Below are 20,353 nucleotides of genomic sequence, written 5' to 3'. Positions count from 1 at the left end.
GGGGAAAATAGCAATTAATAAAATAATCATGTGAATCATTGTCAAGTTAGAGCAGTGATAAGCGCCAGAGCCCTAGGTGTGGGAGAGGTTTAGGAAAGGCTTTTCTAAGAAGAACGATGCTTTTTCTCAGATTTGAAGGGTGAGCAGGGATTAATTGGAGAAAGGGAGTGTGCCGGGGTGTGGATGGGAACAGCTCCCCAGAAAGCATGCATAGTGAACGCAAAGGCGCCAGCGTGTGTGTGTGTGTGTGTGTGTGTGTGTGTGTGTGTGTGTACACAAAGCAGGGGCACGTGAGGAACTGAATGAAGGGTAGGGGTGTGGTGCTGTTACGTGAGCAGGGCCAAGCCGGCAGGGCCTGGTGGCCTTGGCAAGGGTGTCAGCCTTCGCTTCAGAGCAGTGGGAAACCTACATGCATGTTCACAGCAGCGTTATTCATAATTGCCAGAAAGTAGAAACAACCGAAACGTCCATCAGCAGATGAATGGATAAGCAAAACGTGGCATGTCCATACAGTGGCATATTACTCCTCTATAAAAAAGAAGGAAGGGCCAGCACGTGCTGTCACATGCAGTTCTGTACAAAAGGCCACGTGCTGTATGACTCTGTGTATATGAAATGTCCAGACCAGGCAAACGGGTAGAGACGGGAAGTAGATCAGTGTTTGGCAGGGGCTTGGGGGGCGGTGGGGGGGGGGTGTTGGGAAGGGACTGCTGTCTCGTATGGGGTTTCTTTTTGAGGGGATGGAAATGTTCTGGAATTAGTAATGATGGTTGCAGCCTTTGAACCTATTAAAAATGAATTGTATACTTTGAAAAGATGACTGTTACGGTATTTGAATTCTGTCTCAAAACAAACAAAGCGATGGGAAGACATCGAAGGGTTTGGCTTTGCTAGGATGGAGTCTTCGAGGAAGGAGAAGCTTCGTGGGGTCGCTGTGAGGGCTGGATGAGATAGGAAGGCCAGGCCAGGCATTGGGGAACCTCGGTAAGTGGCAGCCACACTCCCAGCTAGAAAAGAGCTTCACAGGTGACAGGTGAGCAGTAGAAAGGGCGGGAGCAGCAACAGGGAACAGCGGCAGGAGCCCAGAGGCTGGTGGGGAGTAGCCCGGGGAGGCCTCGGGCCAGGGAGGAGCCTCATGTGGGCTGCGTGGGGGCTGCGGAGTGGCCCGTGGGATCTGAGCTGTGCGGCTTGTGGCACATCCCGGCAGAGGCTCCGAGGGCCAGTGCCTGGAGCGTTAGCTGCAAATGGTGGGTCGGGGCTGCCTCCTACTGGGCGTTCCCGCCTGTCAGCAAAGGACCCGCAAGGAGCTCGCCAGAGGGCCTGGCTCCATCCAGTGTGGGCAGGAACCCTGCTGTGGGCGAGCCCAGCCGTCCCTCTTCCCAGACCCACGAGCTGCTTCCTCTGTTCTTGGGCCCACGCTTGCGGGGTCACCCCAGTCCTCCCCTGCTGCTGCTTGTCCCTGAGGCTTGGCCGCAGTAACACCAGGAGTAGTGCACAGAGTCCGAACGGCCTGGGTTTCCTGGGCCCTGAGCGCGCACCGGGCACGGGCGTACATCACTCGCTGAATTCCCACAATTTCCTGGAAGGGAGGGTGTTATTACTTCCATTTTGCAGATGATGAAACTGAGGCCAGGGAGGTGAAATAGTAGCCTAGTAAATGCCCTCCCCTCCAGTTTTTTGTCCAGTTCAGTGTCTTTCCCTAAAAATTAACCAAGTCCCCCAATCCCCAGTCTCTACTCCAAGCTGGGAAGTGGGCCTGGGCCGATGACACCCTCAGATCCGGGAGGGTGTTGGAGGAGAGGGTACACGTCCTCTCCTCAGTGGGGTGGCAGCGGTGGACCGAGAGAACCCATTCGGACAGGCCTGGCTTCATTGTCGTGTGATTTTGAATAAGCTCCTTGACTTCTCTGAATCTCAATTTCCTTATCTGAAAAATGGGGCACATGGAATTACAGAATCGTGCAAGTCAAGCCTGGCTACGGTGCTGGGACAGAGCCGGGCACACAGTCGGTACTGCTGGTGGGAGTGGCAGCAGTCGCCTTCATCTTTAGCATAGAGGACGTCCTTGGGCAGCGGGACCGCCCAGCCGTGGGGACTGAGTCGGGTGGGAGGGAGCAGGATGAACAGCGTCTCTGGGTTGGGTTTGTCTGTCTCCCCACCCTGACCGTTTCCGTGTCACTCCCCATGTGTTTCAGGCGGTGGCAGTGTACCCCTTTGTGGCCAGAAGCAGCCATGAAGTGAGTCTGCAGGCGGGCCAGCTGGTGACTGTTCTGGAGGCCCAGGACAAGAAGGGAAACCCGGAATGGAGCCTCGTGGAAGTGAACGAGCAGAGGGGATATGTGCCTTCCAGCTTCCTGGCCAGGGCCCCGGGCCCAGCTCTGTGGGGCTGGAGTCTGCCCTCCTAGGGTGCCCGCCGTGGAGCCCGCGCTGCCAAGGGACGGGAGGCTTAGATGCTAGGACCCTGAGAGGGACAGGAAGCCAAGAGAAGGTGGGAGTGGAAGAGGAGATCAGGCCGAGGTAGGGTGAAGGGCAGCCCGAAGAGGTGGGTGGGCCTCGCAAGAGTAGCTGGCGTGGGTGAGCATGAACGGCTGCAAGCCAGAACCGCTCGTCAGGTCTGCAGAAAACATGGTTCCCATCTGAAGGGCAACGGCCTGGATGGCACGTCAAGTCGATGAGGACTTGTAGCTTATGGCCCATCTTACCTGTGCTCTCATCCAGCCCTGCCCACCAGAGTGGGTCACCCAGGTGAATGTGACCTGTGTGCGATGGGGTTGTAGGGAGAGGGGCACTGGAGAAGTCCAGAGCTGCCTGGCCTGGACAGTTCACTTCCTCCCTGTGGCATCAGGAGACACCCTGCCACACCGGCCGCTGAGTTATCTCGGGCAGTGAACCCTCTTAGAGCCTCTCTAGCAAGAGAGGAGCGGGGGCTTGTGAGGGCAATGGAAAGGTTCTCCGGAGATTCTTGGCTGAGCCTTGGAGCGGGTGTGGCCAGGTCACAGTTGCGGAATGTGTTTAGGCAAATTCAGAGGCTGTTCCGGGAAACGGGAGATTTTGAGGGTGTGTTCAGTGAGGTGTGAGCGGCTATTGCCTGTTACGTACTTGTGTTCTCGGGAATAGGGAACAAAGAGCATGCAAATTGCTTAGGCAACTCCGTGCAGCTGATGATTGAAAGCCTGGTGGGTGGGGGAGCTCGGCTGATGGCTTGCTTTCCTGTTTCTGGAAGTCGGGAGCCAGGGGAACCCCCGGTGGTTTCAGGGCCTGGAGGCAGCAGGTGAGTGTGATGTCAGTTGGCTGGAGGGCCTTAGACAGAGGTAACCTCGGTTTTCCCATCCACAGAGACCTGACTCACAGGGTTATGGTGAGAATGGCCTGAGGCTACGGACGGGAAGCTCCTTGTAAATTGTGACGTGTGATGGAAGCGTAGATGGCCATCAGTAGCAGGATGCGCCCTGAGAGTGGTCTCAGGATGGCCCAGCATCCGCGGGCAGAGCTGCAGACGGAAGCGTGCTGCTGCTGCGGGCCCTGCCCAGGCCGTGGCTGACACTGGGAATCAGCACGGTGTCCCTTCCCCTTGGCCCAGGGTCTACCTCAGGATCCTTCTCCGCACTGCGTTCTAGGTAGCCAGTCTCCGGCACTCGGTGAGATCAAACCCACTGTCATCCCTTTCTAGGACCTGGAAACAGAAGCAGCTCCTGTTGAAGGGAGACCGATCCACGGGGGCCATTTTGGGTGCGGCCGCTGCTGTGTTGTGTTGTCACTATGGCTAAGACACATCTCAAGATTCAGGGAAGCGGGAAAAGGTGGTCCGGCCTGGTCTGTAATACAAATTATACATTTGGGGACAGACCCAAGTTCAAGTGTGGGGGGAAAACCAGTGGTAGTTTAGACTTATTTCCAAGAACTTCTCCGCGGTACTGTAACGGTGGTGCTTAAGGCTGTGAGCGCGGGCTTGGGGAGGGCTTTTAAGAAATAGACACACGCCTGCGTGAGATCTGCACCTCACTCCTCAGCTTGTGAGAGCGGGAAGATGCGTCATGTGAGAGAAACTCCGTCCCCACCGGCCCTGTCCCGGCACCAAATTCACTCTATAAGATGCTCTCGACTCATTTTCCTTTCTCTTTCCTACTCAGATTTCTAATACAAATAGGAGGCCTAGGGGAGCAGATAATAAGATAGGAAATCCATTTGTGGGTTCCTCAGTGCTTACTGAGAGTCTCCCTGTGGGCTAGAACCCCAGCTCAGGCTTCTCAACCTGGCTGCGTGCTGCGGTACATGTGACTGATGCCAGGATCCCCCTCCCCCTGCAGAGACTGTAATGGAGTTGGTCTGGGGTGTGGCCAGGCCCTCAGGAACTCAGAAAGCTCCCCAGGTGCTTCTGGTGTGTCGCCAGGGCTGGGGACCTCTGCCCTAGACACGCAGTAGTGGACGAGACAGGCCTGCGGTCGGAAGCGGCCGCCAGCTCTAAGCTAAGTGTGCCCCCTCTGAGTTCTGTCCTAGCTCAGATGTTTGGAACAGGCAGTTTTAGAGGTGGTTTGAAAGAGGACAGCCTGTTCTCTCAGGTCCCAGAATGTATATTTATTAAGTGCCATTAAGAGGGACCCGAACAACTGGATGTTCCTGAGGGCAGGAGGGACCCGGAACACACCCGGAACCACACTTGTCTCGCGAGGGGAAAAGGAGTGTCTTCAGTAGCGCACGGGTTGTGGTTTCTTGTAGACCAGGGAGGGAGGTCCAGAGTCACCCACGGCTGAGAAAATGCGTGTCGAGAGGGAGAGAATGGCCTGGATTTTCTGCAGGGGCCTCTGTGTAATGTGCCTTCCCCCTGCCCCCGGATGCCTGGAACTATCGCACTGTGTCCTATGTATTGCGTTGCGGGTCCGCCACGTACCGTATTTGCCAGGGAACCAAACAAGACTGATCCCCAGGGTGGCCCTTGCTCCCCGCCACAGAGTGCGACCTCTTTACCCTTGTGGGCCCAAACCCAGGTTTGAACGTGAGGACAAGGTTACAGTATGGAGGAAGGGTGAATGAACCCCTGCTCACTCTGGGGAGCTCTGGTGGGTCAGTGACATGAGCTGCTGGGAATAAAGGACTTCAAAGATGAAAACGTCTCTGGAGTTCGCGGGCCTGTACCCATCGGACAGTCAGATGCCCCAGAGTGACAGGTGCTCACTGGACACCTGCTGTTCATAAAAATGGGACCTCATTTGTTCATGTGTTCATTTTTTTCTTTTTTTAAAGCTTTTATTTAGCGCACATGCACAAGCAGAGGGGTGGGTGGGGAGAGGCAGAGGGAGAAGCAGACTCCCCCCTGAGCGGGGAGCACAAATCCGAGCTCCATCCCAGGACCCAGAGATCATGACCCAAGCCGAAGGCAGACGCTTAACCGACTGGCGCTAACCACCCAGGTGCCCTCATGTGTTCCTTTGACGAGGGTCTACCACACACCGCTGGCGCCTCCAGGACTTGGCCTTAGCTGCTGGGAAACAGTGGAGGCCCTGTCCTCCCAAAGCCCACAGTCTGGGGAGGCAGACAGACAAGTCAGTAGTGTGTTACATGCAGTGTAAGCGTTAGGAGAGGGCAATGACAGGTGCCACTGGTGCCCAGTGGAGGGGTCAGCCCCTAGCCGACCCTTGGCAGCTAAGGAAGGCTTCCTGAGAGAAGTGAGATCCAAGCTGAGGCTTAATGGGTAACTTGGGTTGGGTGAAGGTGAGAGGGAGGGCACATGCAAAGGCCCAGAGGTACACATAAGCATGTTTCATCAGGGAACCAAAATGCCTTAGAGCTAGAACACAGAAGGTGTTAGGTGTCAGGTGTGGTGAGAGAAGACTTAGAGATGACCGCATGGGAAGGAGCTTTGGGTTGTATTTTTTTTTTTAAGATTTTATTTATTTATTTATTTGACAGAGAGAGAGGCAGCCAGTGAGAGAGGGAACATAAGCAGGGGGAGTGGGAGAGGAAGAAGCAGGCTCCCAGCGGAGAAGCCCAATGTGGGACTCGATCCCAGGACTCTGGGATCACGCCCTGGGCCGAAGGCAGACGCCTAACGACCGAGCCACCCAGGCGCCCCTGGGTTGTATTCTGAGAGCAGTGGGGAGCCACCGAAAGAATTGAAGTAGAGGAATGACATGCCCAGGGTCGTATTTTAGGATGCAAGCTCCAGTTCATTCTAGAATTTCCCCAAGGTTCTGTCACATGGCTCAAGGAATAGATTTTCAATGCATATTACTTACATAAACGTCCCAGAGGGGACTGGAAGCCCGGCCTGCAAGGAATCTCCCCGCCAGCTGGAGAGGCAAGACACACAGGCATCAGGCAGTTACCTGGTACCACAGGGCAGGATGCTGTCAGCCCCAGAGAGGTACTATGGACCAGGCTTGCAGGTGTAAGGTAAGGGGGAGTTGGGGGGCTGAGGTGATCAGGGAGGCTTTTCTGGAGGAGGCAGGGCAGGTGCTGGGCTCTTTGGGATAAGTGGGATTGGGGAAAGCAAAGGGAAAGAGAGGCCTTCTTGGGCCTAGGGAGGTAGCATGGTGGTGTGGAAAGTTGCCCTGCTCTTGGCCTTAGAAATCCTGAGTTCAAGGCCTGCTTGACCACAGAGAAGTAGCAAATGCTCTTATCATGGTTTCTGCATGTGAAGAAGTGTAATGAGGGTCCCCAGCCTGCCCTGTCCTCTGAAAGTACTCGTTGTAGAGTCCTGGCTTATCCCAACAAGCCACTGGCTCCTTCGCTGGGACCTAGCTTCCAGCGTGGAAGTCATTGTAGGGCTCGTTGTGGTAGGACAGAGCCTAAAGTACCCTGGACCGGGGTTATGGAAAGAACAGGATTGCACTCCTGGCAACATCAGGAAGAACAGTTTACCTCAACAATCCATTCACTTAACCCTTGCCCATCTTTTTCCTTAGTGGCAATTTCTGAATTTACCTTTTCTGTGTGATCTGGAAGACGGTGCGATTCCTGTTCTCACAGGGGGGTGAGAGGATTAAATAGAACAGTCAGTGTGAATGGGCACCGATGACCCATCAAGGAGCCTCACTGCCATTTCCATGATGGAAAGTGTGAGCTGTGGCCACCAGGTGGCAGCAGGGCTCTACCGGTCTGCTGAGGGTCCGCCTGAAATGCCTGTGGGGCTGGCTGGGCAGGGGGCGCAGTGGAGCTGAGGGACCAGGTGAAAGACATTAGGGAGTGGTGGGGTCTGCGTTGGACCAGAGCACTCATCCACAGTCCAAAGGAGCTAGTAGCTTCCTGGCTCCAACCAACATTCCACATCAAAATGAGGGCCCAGTGGTGCCAGACATTCTGATTTTTCAAGAGAAGCCAGAAACCAGGGTTTTGTCTGTATTTAAGATTTTATTTACTTATTTGAGAGAGAGGGGAGAAAAAGAGTATGAGCAGGGAGGGATACAGGGAGAGGGAGAAGCAAACTCCCCACTGAGCAGGGAGCCCTACGAGGGGCTCAGTCCCGGGACCCTGGATCCCAGGCAGATGCTCAACTGACTGAGCCACCCAGGTGCCCCGTTTGTATTTTTTGATGTGAAATCTGTGTGGGGATTGTGTGGGCCACAGCAGGCTTCCCCTTTGTAGCTTCTGGCTGAGTGGGCAGGCGTACTGTTGTGGGTGGACAGTCTCCTCTGAAGAACTCATTTCATATCTTTCTATTTCCTGTGAAAGGCCTTTATGTTTTTCTACTTTACTCAGACACGAATCCCCCTTCTTTGGGTCTCTGGGTGCACTGTTTCCTTTTATGCTAATGTTACTGTTGCCATCTTCAAACTTTCATTGGCTTGTGGGCCGTGTTTTCTGACCCGCCCATGAGGATGTCCGTGGTACTTATCCCACAAAGCTCTTTTAAGGATAAGAGAGATACTGATATGAAATCACTTACCCTGGCACTGGCACATTCGTGCTCAATAACCACAGTTATCATTCTTATGGGGACCTTAGCAGAGATGGCCTGACATGTGGAGGAAGATTCACAGGGCCTGTCTTTCTTCCTGTACGTGGGAGGGTGACAAGGCCTGCTACTCCCCTATGTAGAGGAAGACCCTTGATCCTGGCTCCCGAGGGCTGCAGTTGGGCACAGCCCTTCCCTCAGAGGCTGCTGTCACACCCCCAAAGGCACTGCTGGAACTTTCCGTGCTCTGCCATCCATGGTGCTGCCAGGCTGGGTCAGATGCACAGGTTTCCCACCCAGGGCAGTGCTCGCGGACAGAAGCGGCCCGGATGCTCCCGCCTCTCTCCAACAGCAGCGCTTTCTGCTGTCTGCTGCTCCTGGACAAGTCAGACGGGCACTCAGGCCACAGTCAGGCCCCCGATACTGCCAGAGCAGGGACTCTGGTTCTAGGCTCAGGGCCTTCTGCACCCAGGAACGCCAGGGGACCCAGCAGCTCGGGGGACGCCAGGAGCAGACTAGGGAGCAAAGATCTGTGCTCACGGGCTCGGACTTGCGGCCGGGCTCAGGAGGCCTGGCTGCTGCTTTTCGGTTACTACGGACGCCTCAGGCAGCCCCCGTGTTGCCAGCACCTCTCCGGGTGGTTCTGGGTTCCCCGTCCTGGGCCCATCTGCCTGTCGTCAGGAGTCTGGGCATCCTCAGAGCCTGTGAGTGGAAAGAGAGATCTACACAGTGGCCACAGGTTTGGGACAGCCGTGAGCCCCGGGGGCTCAGGCCAGAGCAGGTGCGGGAGTTGCAGCCACCCCTTCGGGGCAGCTCACGTCTCCAGAGGTTGGTCATGTGCCTGCTCGCCCTCACGTGCATCCCCTGGCCCGCTCTGCTCTGTCCTGTGGGGAGCACATTTCCCACCCCACCCCCACCCTCTGGTTTCCCGGCGGGAGGGAGGAGGGGAGAACCCAAGGTATTTCAGGCAGCATCTCTCCTTGTGGCTGGTCTCTGTGGTTCCAGTCCCACGGGACAGCCCCTCCCTTGTGGTCCCCAGTCCCCCTGGACAGGCCTGGCTGTGCTGCCAGTTCCTGTCGGGTAGCTTCCGATACTGGACACTTGTAACACTGCCTGTCCTCTGTGTGTCTCCTGCCTAAGGACTGGAGCGTCTGTTTGCTGTTGCTAGTCTTTGGGGTGCTTCTTGGGTCTTCTTGCACCTGTGTAGCCTCCTCCCTATATTAAATTTTTCTGTTCAAAATGCAGAGTGGGTCTCCTTCTGACTGGCCAGTGACAGATACACAGCTCAGTAGCTAGGGGTGCAGGCGGGGACTGGGCAGGGGAAATATGGGGCTCCCAGGTGCTCCCGCCCCTCAGGCTGCCCAGCCCTCAGGGAGGACAGGGACCAGGACCAGGACCATCACGGTCCGGCCCTCGTACCTGGCTCTCTTCGGAGTGTCCTCAGCAGCAGACAGCAGCTGAGTGGGTGATGCGGCTGGGTCCGTGGCGGTGGGAATCTGCTGGGCCGCCCCTAGTCCTGGCCCGCTGAGGCTGTTCCTGCAGGGCCCTGAGCAGACGAAGACCCACAGGCCGCTGTGGGAGAGCAAAGCTGGGCTATGGGCAGGAGAGGGTCACCTCCCTCCAGCCACCGTGCCTGGAGTCCGGCCTTGGCGCCGGAGGGGCAGTGAGCCCCAAGCCAGGGAGGTAGGAAGTGGAGGTGGGGCTCGTGGCCAGGGAAGAGGCCGCTCACCTTGATTCTGGGTCTCAGTGCTTCTGGGTGTGTCAGCAGAGCCTCTGGCCTGGGGAAAGACCAGGGTGTGAATAGTAATCACCGCAGCCGCTCATGACTCTCAGGGCTGCTGGAGGGTTCCATGAGGGAATCCATTTGACATGATTAATTCGGGGCCTGGCACCTAGCAAGCTCTCAAGCGCTGCAGGCTAAACACATACAAACACACACACACACACACACACACACACACACACACACACACACCTCACCAGCAGCCAGCACTGAAGAACTCATTCTGCAGGCATTTCACGAGACACACTGGTGTCCTAGTTAGGATTGAGCCCCAAGCTCCTCCCCTGGGACAGAGCCAGGGCTGGGAGCACAGATCCCGCTGCCAGGGCAAGGAAGAAGGTTGAGTCGGGTGAAGGAGTCGTGAGGTTGGGAGGGCACACTCCCGGGGGATGTGCGGGAGGCTGCAGGTATGCAGCAGGCCCTCAGAGCCTCCATGGGGCACTTGAGGACAGCGATCTCCTAGCCTCCGGGCAGGAAAGAGATCAAGGTCAGGTCGGGGGAGGGGGGTGGTCAGTAAGGGCCCAGTCTTTGGGTGGAGGTTCAAGTCCCAGGCCATGGGGACTCAGGGATCAGGCCCGATAAGGATACAAAGATCCTGGCAGGAGACAGGACGAAGAGCTGGGCTTAAGGTCAGAAGCTTGCAGCACCCGGGACCTGATGTTGAAGCCTGGGGTCCAGAGCTGCTTGAAACCCTTCTCTGTCTAGGTCAGAACTGGACCTAGCGAGCATGGTAGACTGGACCAAGGAGAAAGAGGTGGTGGCAGTCAAGGGCCCAGGCTTCCTGTTGCAAAATGCCTGAGTTCAAATCCTGCCTCGACACTTAGCATCTGTGTGACCTCTGCGAACAAGTTACTCCATCCCTCTAAAACCTCACTTTCCTCTTTGTGGGCAGATAAGGAAATGGTCCTACCTCAAAGGGTTGTTGGGATGTTGACACGGGATAAGGCATGGAAGCATCTGGCACTGTATCTGATGATGCGCTGTCTTGAGTACTTAATAAATGATAGATCCCTGAGCACACGAGCCACCCCCTCCATGGGATCTCTTCCAAGCTTGGCAAGCGGTGACTCTGCGCCCAAGTGTTCGTTTCTCTGGGCTTACACTCCCTGTGCCTTCACCTTTCCTCTAATGTCTATGTTCCTGACCTTTCACCACCTCAAACTCTCAAAATTACCCCCTCACTATGTGAGCTCTTTCAAAACTGAAAACAAGTGAATGTCGTAAGAGGCCAAAGGTCGTTCCCCTGGGAAGGTAACTGGAACCACATCCTCAGATACTCTCTGGTGATTGGAGTCGGCCATTTTGAATTACTCCATGCTCGGGGTAGGCTTCCCCAGCAGGCACGGGTGCCGTGACGGATAGCCTTGCCGGTACAGCCCACGTGGGCGAGTATGCCTTCCCCTGACTTTTCTTCAAATTCCTAAATGTTTTTACCTCAAATTCTTTTGCACACCCCTCCTCCCCACCCCCCAAAAAAGCTATGGGACAGAACAGCAAGCATAAAATAAAAATATAAGCATAATGATACACACACACACACACACAATTTAGGAAAAATCTCAACATCCATCTTCTTCTTTACACCACACCCCTGGCCACCTCCCAGGACAGAGATTCCAAGCAATGGCACAGCCCTTGGGAATCACGCGTCCCCGCCCCCACCTGGAGAGTCCCAGCCACCAGCCAAACGCTCTCCGCTCTCCGTGCAGATTTCCTTTCTGCAGTCCTATTGCAATGATAATGTGCTTTTTGTTAATGTATCACCACATGCAGGTACCATGTTACTTTAAATACAATTAAATATGGAATTTGAATTCTATCACTTCCTCCCCAAGAGACTGTCATACTTCTTTGCCTCCTTATGAGGTAGAGCAGCGACAAATGCCTAGCCTGCCCCGGCCACCCCAAAGCCCACAATCTTCTCCTCTCAGCTAATGGCACCACTACCCCACTGAGTTGCCCAATACCTGGTATTCCCCCTGCTTCCTCTCTTCCTCTCAGCCCCTCACATTCCCCCTCTCAGCGAGGCCAGTCCACCTTCCTGCAGTCCCTCCACTTCCGGGCTCCACCGCCTGCGCTCCAGGTGACGCAGCGGCTCCTGGACCCCTACACGGGTCTCCCAACGGCCACCCCGTTCCCACCCTCATCTTTCACCTCAGCCCACTCTCCACAGAGCAGTCTGAGTGATTCTTCAAAAAAGTAAATTAGACAATGTCATGTCCCTGCTTAAAACTGAACAAAGTCCCAACTCCTTACTCTGACCTGAAAGGCCGGGTGTGATGGGCCCCTGCCTCCTTCCCGCCGCACCACAGACCACCCTCCCCTTTGATGGCTGCACCAGGCCGCACTTGCTTCCCCTCTTTCTATTTCTCAATTACTCGAGGCTCGTTCCTGACTCAGGGCCTCTGCACTGGCCCTTCCCTTCTGGGGCCGCTCTTCCCCCCAGTCTGCCCACAGCCTAGCTTCCTGCCAGGAAGGGCAGCTCCTCAGTGAGGCCTTTGCTGAGCGCTCTGTCTGGGGTGGCCTCCAACCCTTCACCCCGACCCCGTCACTCACTCCTGCATCACCCTGTCTTACCGTCATTACAGACTCCATCACTCCCTCTTATTTTCTTGTGTGTGTTTGTTGTCTGAGTCCCTCCCATTAGAAAGTAAGTTCCTTGGGGCGCCTGGCTCGCTCAGTCTGTAGAGCACATGGCTCTTGATCTCAGGGTTGGAAGTTCGAGCCCCATGTTGGGTGTAGAGATTACTTAAAAAATTTTTAAAAATCTTTAAAAAAGAAAGTAAGTCCCTCAAAGGTAGGGATTTTATCCGCCTTATTCAATCCTAAATTAAAATACATGTTAGTATGTCCCAAATGGGATATACTTATACTGAAGCTATTTGTGTTTATATGCAAATACAATGTAACTAGGTGCCTGAAATTTTAGCTGGTAGTCCTACTTGAGGCCCATGGTCCCACATCTTGGGAACATGGTCCCGTGAGAATGAAGCTGGCCCGTGAAGGGAAGAGAGAAAACGCACAGGGATTTGCCAAGGGCCACATGGATGTTAAGAACAAAGCAGATTCCGCACCTAACTTCATCGGACTCCCAGTCCAGTCTGTGTGCCAGGTACTCAGCCTCTGACCTACCGAGAATCCCCACAGAGCATGGATCTCCCAAAGTCACCCACTTTTCACCACCCCCACGCCACTGAACACCGCCATCTTGGGGCTTCACAGGCGCTCACCTGCCATCTTGCCACGGCCTCTGCTTGTGGCTCCGCCCTCCAGTTCCTCCTGCCTTCCCTCCCTTTTTCACAAGGCCGCTGCCAGGGCCAGCTTTCAGAAACACAGATCTGAATCCAGGCTTTGTGAGTTCCTTCCCGGGTAGGTTCCCAACTGTGGCTTCATGGTTTGGCCCCTGTTTATCCCTTCCCCACCTCGACCTCTGCACTCTGGCTGAACTGGGTACGTTGCCCTGCGCTCTAGGGCCTCCTTTGCACTCTCTCTTTCATCGGAATGATCGACCCTTCCTTTCCCCATTCCCCTTCACCCTGCTAAGTCGTTCTTCAAGTCTCAGTGACACGTCACTTCCTCCATGAAGACTTCCTTGATTGGTTCAGGTGCTTCTCCCATGTGTACCTCTAACTGGGGTCCTTCCCCTTCTCTGTTGAAATTGCCTCTTTACTGCAGGGTCTCTCCCACTGGGTCAGCTCCACGAGGCCAGAGGCTGTGTCCGCCTATTCGCACTGACCCCTGGAGCCTGGCAAAGTGTCCTACAGGGTTGGTGCTCAGTGTGAAGCTGGGGAATGAACGAGGCTTCCCTGAGGACGTGCTGGTCTAGTACACTGAGCGCCACGCTCAGTTTGCTGGCACACAGTAGGCTCCCAGTACATACCTGTTGAACGGGGCCAGATGAGTGAATGAAGCACCGTGGCTCAACTCCACCCCCTTCGCTCCCCGGCCCAAGGCACGCTGGATCTGTTCACCTCCGTGCTTTGCAGTCTCTGGCGGAATAAAAGGGATCTCAACTCCTGGTTTGAATACTGTGGGGTTTTGCGTAGCAAAAAGAAAGAATGCTCCTTCAACAAGAAGAGTTTCAGGCCATCGAAGCCTTTCTTCTTGGCGAAGGGAGGAGGGAGAGAAAGGGCCGCAGCCCCGTTTCCGAATGGCCTTAATTGGCCCCGAACTGACTAATAAAGTGTGAAATTGGCTTCATCCTCCACCACGTCGCCCCAGCCAGTGTGTCCCTGTGGCATCTCCCTCTGCTACAACGGATGACGCACCGTCTCCAGCCCCTCTGTCCCCGGCAGGCAGGAGGGTCATCACGCCCACGCAGCCGCACAGCCCGTGAGGATCTTTGGCCTCGGGCCAGGAGAGGCTTTCAAAGCCAGAAGCATCTGATGTGGCATGTCTGACGCACCTTCTCAGCCAGCCCCTGGCCTCTCCTGGCCCGATTTGCTCCGCGAGCACACCGGCTCCTACCGCAGGTGCGGGGGCTGGAGGGGGCCCACTGCATTAGGTGAGCTCTTTGAGACGCTCCTCTAACCCCCTCCCCCTCCCATTGCATCAAATGCAGGGCTGCAGAATCAGAGCCAAAGGGACCTCAGAGAGCAAAGAAACTGGGGAGCTCAGGGAAGCCCCTGGGGTGCCTCAGGGGATGCTTGGGTAATAACCAGAGGCTTCCAAACCCCTCCTTCCACTAGGAAAGGGCCATTTTTGGGTCAACCTTGTTTATTGGCTCCCCTTTAAGAGTTCCTAGGAAGAAAGGGATTCCATGACTCTCATTAAAGTCCTAAAACCAGCAATCTATCCAGCAGTCATCCACAAACCTGTCCGTGAATCCGAATCAAGTGGGTGACTTGGTCAGAAATACGGATTCTGAGCCTTGTAGCATGTTTGTCCACTCAGCACCCATTCTCTCTTCCCCCGAGGAGAGCCTCTATGTCCCCTTAGAGAGCCATCCCTGACCCCCATGTAAGCCTGTGTGGTTTGGGTGGAGACCCCTCTGGGTCTCCAGGGGCGAGCATGCTCCCTAGCCAATCACAGGCCGTGGTCAGCCCAGGGTCAAAGCCTGGCTGCTCTGGCAGCCCCAGGATTTCGGCAGAGCTCTAGGGGAAGAGATGCTCTCCTTTCTCAGAGGCCCCAGGCTGTAGCTGTCAGTTTGGAACGGCTAGCCAAGACTAAAGCCAACACAGAGGCAGACCATGATGACAAGCGATCGGAGAGAGACAGGCAAACGTCCCTAGTGACATGTTAGGAGCACCTGGATCCAGCCAGGTCTGAAATTTATCCTCCTGGACTCTTCATATACATGAGCCAATAAATTGCCTTTTTTTTTTTTTTTTTTTTTTTGCTTTAGCCAGTTTGAGTTGGGATTTCTGCTGCTTGCAACAGAAAGTCCTAACTATGACATAGACCCCCATCTCAGATCTACTGAATCATGAGCTCCCTGGATGGATTCCAGGAATCCAGATTTTTCAAAAGGCTTCTAAAGGAATTCTGATAAAGTGTTACCACCTTGTAAGTCATTGTTTGGACCTCATTGAGATCCTGGTCCAGTGATGCACAGATAGAAGTGATCCTTCCAGAAAGAACCCTTGTAATTGTATGTCAGAATGGTATATGTGTTCTCAGTCCTCACCACACCTCACCACACCCCATTTTACAGACGAAAATACTAACGCTATATTCTTTCTTTTAAAGATTTTATTTATTTATTGAAGAGAGAGAGCATGAGAGAGAGAACATGAGAAGCGGGGAGGGGCAGAGGGAGAGAGAAGCAGACTCCCTGTTGAGCAGGGAGCACCATGCAGGACTCAATCCCAGGACCCTGGGATCATGACCGGCAGACACACTGAGCCACCCAGGTGCCCTACACTACATTCTAAGATGCCAAAGTAGGATGGATCCAGGGTTGGTTAATTTGGTGATTCAGTGTCATAATCAAGAATTCACCTTCTTTGCATTTTTCTGCTCTGTCCTCTTCTTGTGTCAGCTGACCTTCAGGCAGGCTTTCTTCTTGGTTACAATAGCTGCTACACTTGAAGACATGACAACGGGGGCGGGGGAAGGGGGGGAAGTGGGGGGCGCCTGGGTGGCTCAGTCTGTTAAGTGTCTGCCTTCCGCTCAGGTCATGTTCCCGGGGTCCTGGGATCGAACCCCAGGCTGGGCTCCCTGTTCATCAGGGGGCCCCTTTGTCCCTCTGCCCCTCCTCCCCTTGTGCTCTTTCTCTCTCTCTCTCAAATAAATAAAATGTTCAAAAAAGAAAAAACGACAACCAAACACATGACAACGACCAGCATAGGTGGACCGTCTGTTTCTTCCTCTGTGGGTCCTTTCATCTGTGAAAAAAATGGTTCCCCAAAGACCCCTCCTATCATTGGTCAGAATTGCATCACATGTTTTTACCTCGTCCAGTCGTTGGCAAGAGGGGTGGGAGCATCACGAAGGGCGTGGACCAATCGCGATTCACCCTGAAGCTGGGCTGAGAGGACGTCCCTGAGCAATACAGGGGTCTTCCAGAAGGAAGGAAGGGGACGGAGGGTGTTGAGCAGGGTCTGTCACACAATTTCTCTCCTGCTCCCTGGGTTTCCCTCCCTGATTCTAAGTCCAGAATGCTCCAGAATGCTCCAGAAACATTTGTCTTTTCATTAGGCATGGTCCTTGCAGTCAGGTCCATTTTCAAGGTTCAAAATCCTCCACATGGCTTCCTCGTCCATTCTTCCAGTCCTCTCCTGCAGCCAGTAAGACGTCCTGAGGAAACACAGGACTTTCCCTCCAGCATCCAGAGCGGCTCTGCCCGGCATTATTTCCCTCGCTTTCTGCTGGATGGACACCAGTTGGCTGGGGTGCTGGGAGGACGGATTCTGCATGTGTGCTCGTGGGCAAGTGCTATTGCCTGCCCGCCCCCATTTCCCCTGCTGCTAATTACAGAATACACATTGTTCCTTAGGGACCCACACTCTCCCAATCCCAAGCCGTGTGGTGTAAGCCATGCTGATCCTCGTGCTAACCCCAGCTCTTAGGACGCCTCTTCCCCGGCGTCCTGGGGCAGGAGACTCAGGCCTGTCCAATCACCGTATTCAATGCCTCTTGCCACAGGACTCGATTTAGGATGGGCAGTAACCCCAGTCTGCTCCAGGACAGTCAATTCCTGGACCTTGGGCTCCAGCTTTTGAGGTGAGAGACATTTTATTTCCGCCAGAGCTGTGGAGCTGCAAGTTTTCAGCCACCATTTTGCAACCTCTTAGGGGAAAGCTGGCCTGAGAATGGAGCCAGCTAGCACCGGGCAGAGAGCTGGAGACCAAGAGACCCGAAGCTGCTGGATCCAACTGGGCCGGGGGCCAGACAACCCTGTACATCTCACTTTCCTTTCTTGGTCAACCTGGTCTCAGTGGGCATTCTGCCCCTCGTAATCAAAAAACCGCTCATATAGCATGTGTTTTTGAAAAGCTGAACTGTGCTCGCCTTTGGCTGAGTCATATGTGTGTAAAGGGGAGTAATGGGAGATGAAGTTGGGAAATTCGGTCAGAGACATCGTGGCATGGGGCCCTGAAGACGTTGAGACGGGCCACCCAGCCCCTGTGACCACTGGGGGATGCAGGATCTCCCAAGGCCAGGGGGTCCTAGGAGTTGCCAAACAGGCTAAGCTTGACCCTCGGCATCAGGTTAATGTTTTTGCAGCTGCCGATAAAGTAGGATTCTTGACCTGCACAGGATGCATCCTCCAGGCCCACTTTCACCAGGGGACAGTTGGGAGAATTCTGCATAACTGAACATGCTTGGAAGAACCGAACTGTTGAGGATTATCAGCAGCTCCTGGGGGCCGGGGATGATGAGGGTGAGGAGAGACCCAGTACAACTGATGAGAAGGTCTGGGGGTGCCACCAATTGTGTCTACATCCCTGTTAAATTGCCCGGAACAGGACATGGTCTGGTCAGAGTAGAGGGAAGGACATCTCCTCCCTCTTTCCATAAGACCTACTTCTATTAATGCAGCCTAAGATTGTACTCACTTTGGTGACAGCACATTATGCTTTGCATTTAAATGGATATCATAGGCTTCCACCATATGATACTCCCCCAGTCACCTCAAGCCCTCCAAACCGTCTCCCTCCTAGGGAGAACTTCTCCACCCTCAACTCTTTTTCAAGACTCTGTGAATCAAAAATCTTGCCTTCCTGGTGAGGTGGGGACTCAGGGCTCTGCTATCATCTGCAGGAGCCTGGAAACATAGTCAACAGTACTATAGGCCCAGCCCCAGATGCAGTCCCTACTCCCTAAAGAAACCACTTGCTTGATCAAGGCGCATCCATTTGGCCAGTCCCTCAGGTGTTTCTCAGGGGGACTTGGAGAAGGGAAAAGACATCTCTCACATGCCTATGGCTGTTCCCTGACACAGAGGCCTGGACACCCGGTGCTGCAGCTGTTTCTTTATACACGGATACTCAAACACAACTGATTTATTTCCCCAGGTATACCCACAGTGCCCCAGGGTAGCTGGGTTGGAACCAGTTTCCAGGCTCAGCTGCAAACTATCCCTAGAAGTAGCAGCCCCAGGCTCTTGTCCTCTCTGGGCTCAATAGAGAGTAGCTCTTGGTTTGTAACTGAGCCTGGAAACTGGGAAACCCTCTCCCTCCCTAGTTTCATTAAGAGAAGGTGCCTTTCCCTGGCTATCTTGGGCAGGGGTGATTCTTAGCTCCGTCCTCCTACCATCGGCCTCCTCCAGTTAAAGTCAAAGGGGTTCACTCACCGGGGTGAATCAGTGGGGAACATACCATCTAAAATGCTCTTTCTCTGGACTTTGGCTCTGACAAGCGCAAGGAAAGAGTTTCTGTGGGCAGTGACAGTGCTGGGGTCACTGAGAGCATCCACACCGCTGTCCTGATGAAAGGCCATGGCTGCTTTTCCTACTTCCTGCTTCGTGGCCCTCAGAGTTCCATTCATTCCTGATAACCCAAACCTGCTCTTCTAGTCTTTCGTCAATTGTGTAAGCTTCCACCGGCCTTCCCCCAAAAGCCCCTGTTCTCTAAATTCTGCTGCTTGCACCAATAACCCTGTCTGACACAACCCCCCAAGGATGGACTCTCTCTTCCCCTCTCTCGCTTCCAACACTTGCCCCAATTCCTTCCTCAGAGGAGAGTTTGGGTCCCCCAGGGCACATCCCCACCTTGCCTCATATAAATCCTCGTAGACAAAGCAAACAAGCACAAAAGAATATGCCCCCCAAATGTCGTTGCCGGTCGTGCGGGGCGGTGACTGCTGGAGGGCTGCCTTCTCCCCTTTCAGCACACCTTCGTCTCCTGAAAAATCGTTTCCTATGTCCATACACACCGTTTATGGCTTTTATCGTGACGACAACACTCGTGCGTGTGTTCGTTTGATTCCAGTCAGAGAAACCGAGACACTGAGCAAAGGGCAATGAAGCCTTTTCTCGAGCTAAAGGCGCGAGCCCTGTCCCGACGTGGGTGTCCTTGAGCGGGGGACTCGGTCAGCGTCTTGGCACTGCGGCTGTTGTCACCCCCCTGGAAGGGGTGGATTTATTGACAGAGCCAAGGGCTGATATCCCGTTGGCTTTGTTGTACGCATGACTCAGGACCAGTCCTCGTCCGTCTTGGCCCCCAGGTCACCCCACATCAACAAGGAAAGGATGGGACTAAATGACGAGTTCCGTTGTTCAGTTCTGAGGCCTTTGTGAAGGTCATTGCCTGATGGAAGCAGCACCCAGGAAAGACGCTGGACTCCCACTCTGGGCAAGAAAGCACTTTGCTGGCCTGTGTTTTGGCACTCCTTGAGCTGCACGTGCGAACACCCACCTCCAACGAGCTTAAGCGAAAAAGAATTGACTGGCTCCGGGACCTGAAACACTTAGGTCTAGAGTTGGGCTTGGCTGGACCCAAGGGGTAAGAGGGTGTCAAGGCACCTGGTCTATTAGTCTCTTCTCTCTTTTTTTAAAGATTTTATTTATTTATTTATTTATTTATTTATTTATTTATTTATTTGTTTGTTTGAGAGAGAGACTCGTGTGGGAGCAGCGGGAGCAGCAGAAAGAGAGGGGGAGTAGGAGGGGGAGAGGGGTTGGGAAAGAGAAACAGAAGCAGACCACTGCTGAGTGTGGAGCCAAACATGGGGCTCGATCCTATGACCCTGAGATCATGAACTGAGCCAAAGGCAGCCACTCAACTGACTGAGCCACCCAGGAGCCCCTCTATTGGTCTCTTCTGTTCTTCGTTGCCTGCTTCAGGGTCAGACTGTTCCCCTGCAAGGGGCGAGGTAGCAGCCCCAGGCCTCCATCTTGCCTGCTGAGTGCCTCTTCCCAAACATTCCAGCAAAAGTCACAGGGCTGACTGTCACTGGACTCTATGAAATGACATGCCCATTGCTGAACCACTCACTCACTGGAGTCGGGGTTGGGCCAGATTTGGTCATGTTCCAGCTCCTAACGTTGAAAGGCAAGCTGAACACCACTCACACCTACAGCCTCAGAGGTGAAGAGGGTTAGGGTAGTTCACTAAAGACAAGTCAGGGGCGATTACTAGAGGGGGAAAGAATGCCGGGAAGGAAGGGACCTCCAGAGGCCCACCTAGGGTCATCTAGGTCAGCTGTTATCAAAGTATGCCCCCCCCCCAGTCCAAGACTGGCAGCATGACATGGGAATCTGTTAGAGACGCAAGATTCACAGGCCCCACCCCAGA

The 20,353-nt window shown here is 54.3% G+C and overlaps 2 protein-coding genes across 9 annotated transcripts in view; one reads left to right on the top strand and one right to left on the bottom strand.

Moving 5' to 3' along the window:
• ARHGEF37 (Rho guanine nucleotide exchange factor 37) overlaps nt 1–9,135 on the top strand; it is a 51,364-nt gene extending 42,229 nt beyond the window's left edge. For 6 of the 7 annotated variants that reach the window (XM_087867869.1, XM_045815288.2, XM_045815284.2 and 3 more), the window contains one exon: nt 2,196–9,135. In XM_087867869.1, the coding sequence (XP_087723995.1) occupies nt 2,196–2,405 (210 nt within the window). In that variant the 3' untranslated portion in view covers nt 2,406–9,135. The other variant, XM_087867868.1, reaches the window with a different exon arrangement.
• Nucleotides 8,436–16,202, bottom strand: LOC148108856 (uncharacterized). Of its 2 annotated transcripts, none has more exons than XR_015726857.1 (5): nt 16,068–16,202; nt 13,555–13,663; nt 9,621–9,669; nt 9,311–9,437; nt 8,436–8,593 (listed from the first exon to the last, which is right to left on the bottom strand). XR_015726857.1 is itself a non-coding variant. In XM_087867871.1 (5 exons), the coding sequence occupies exons 1-4, from the start codon at nt 16,099–16,101 to the stop codon at nt 9,332–9,334; spliced, it is 324 nt and encodes a 107-aa protein (XP_087723997.1). In that variant the 5' UTR covers nt 16,102–16,202; the 3' UTR covers nt 8,436–8,593; nt 9,311–9,331. The 2 variants fall into 2 exon arrangements, 1 of the variants encoding a protein (XP_087723997.1); XM_087867871.1 differs by having other exon boundaries at nt 9,311–9,463.
• Between the last annotated feature and the right edge of the window lie 4,151 nt (nt 16,203–20,353).

Source organism: Ursus americanus, chromosome 15 (assembly GCF_024610735.1).
Source record: "Ursus americanus isolate L20-20 chromosome 15, mUrsAme1.1.p, whole genome shotgun sequence".
In the NCBI taxonomy this organism is placed as follows: Eukaryota; Metazoa; Chordata; class Mammalia; order Carnivora; family Ursidae; genus Ursus; species Ursus americanus.
Note: the sequence above shows the minus strand (reverse complement) of the source record. Positions and strands in the feature narration are given on the sequence as shown.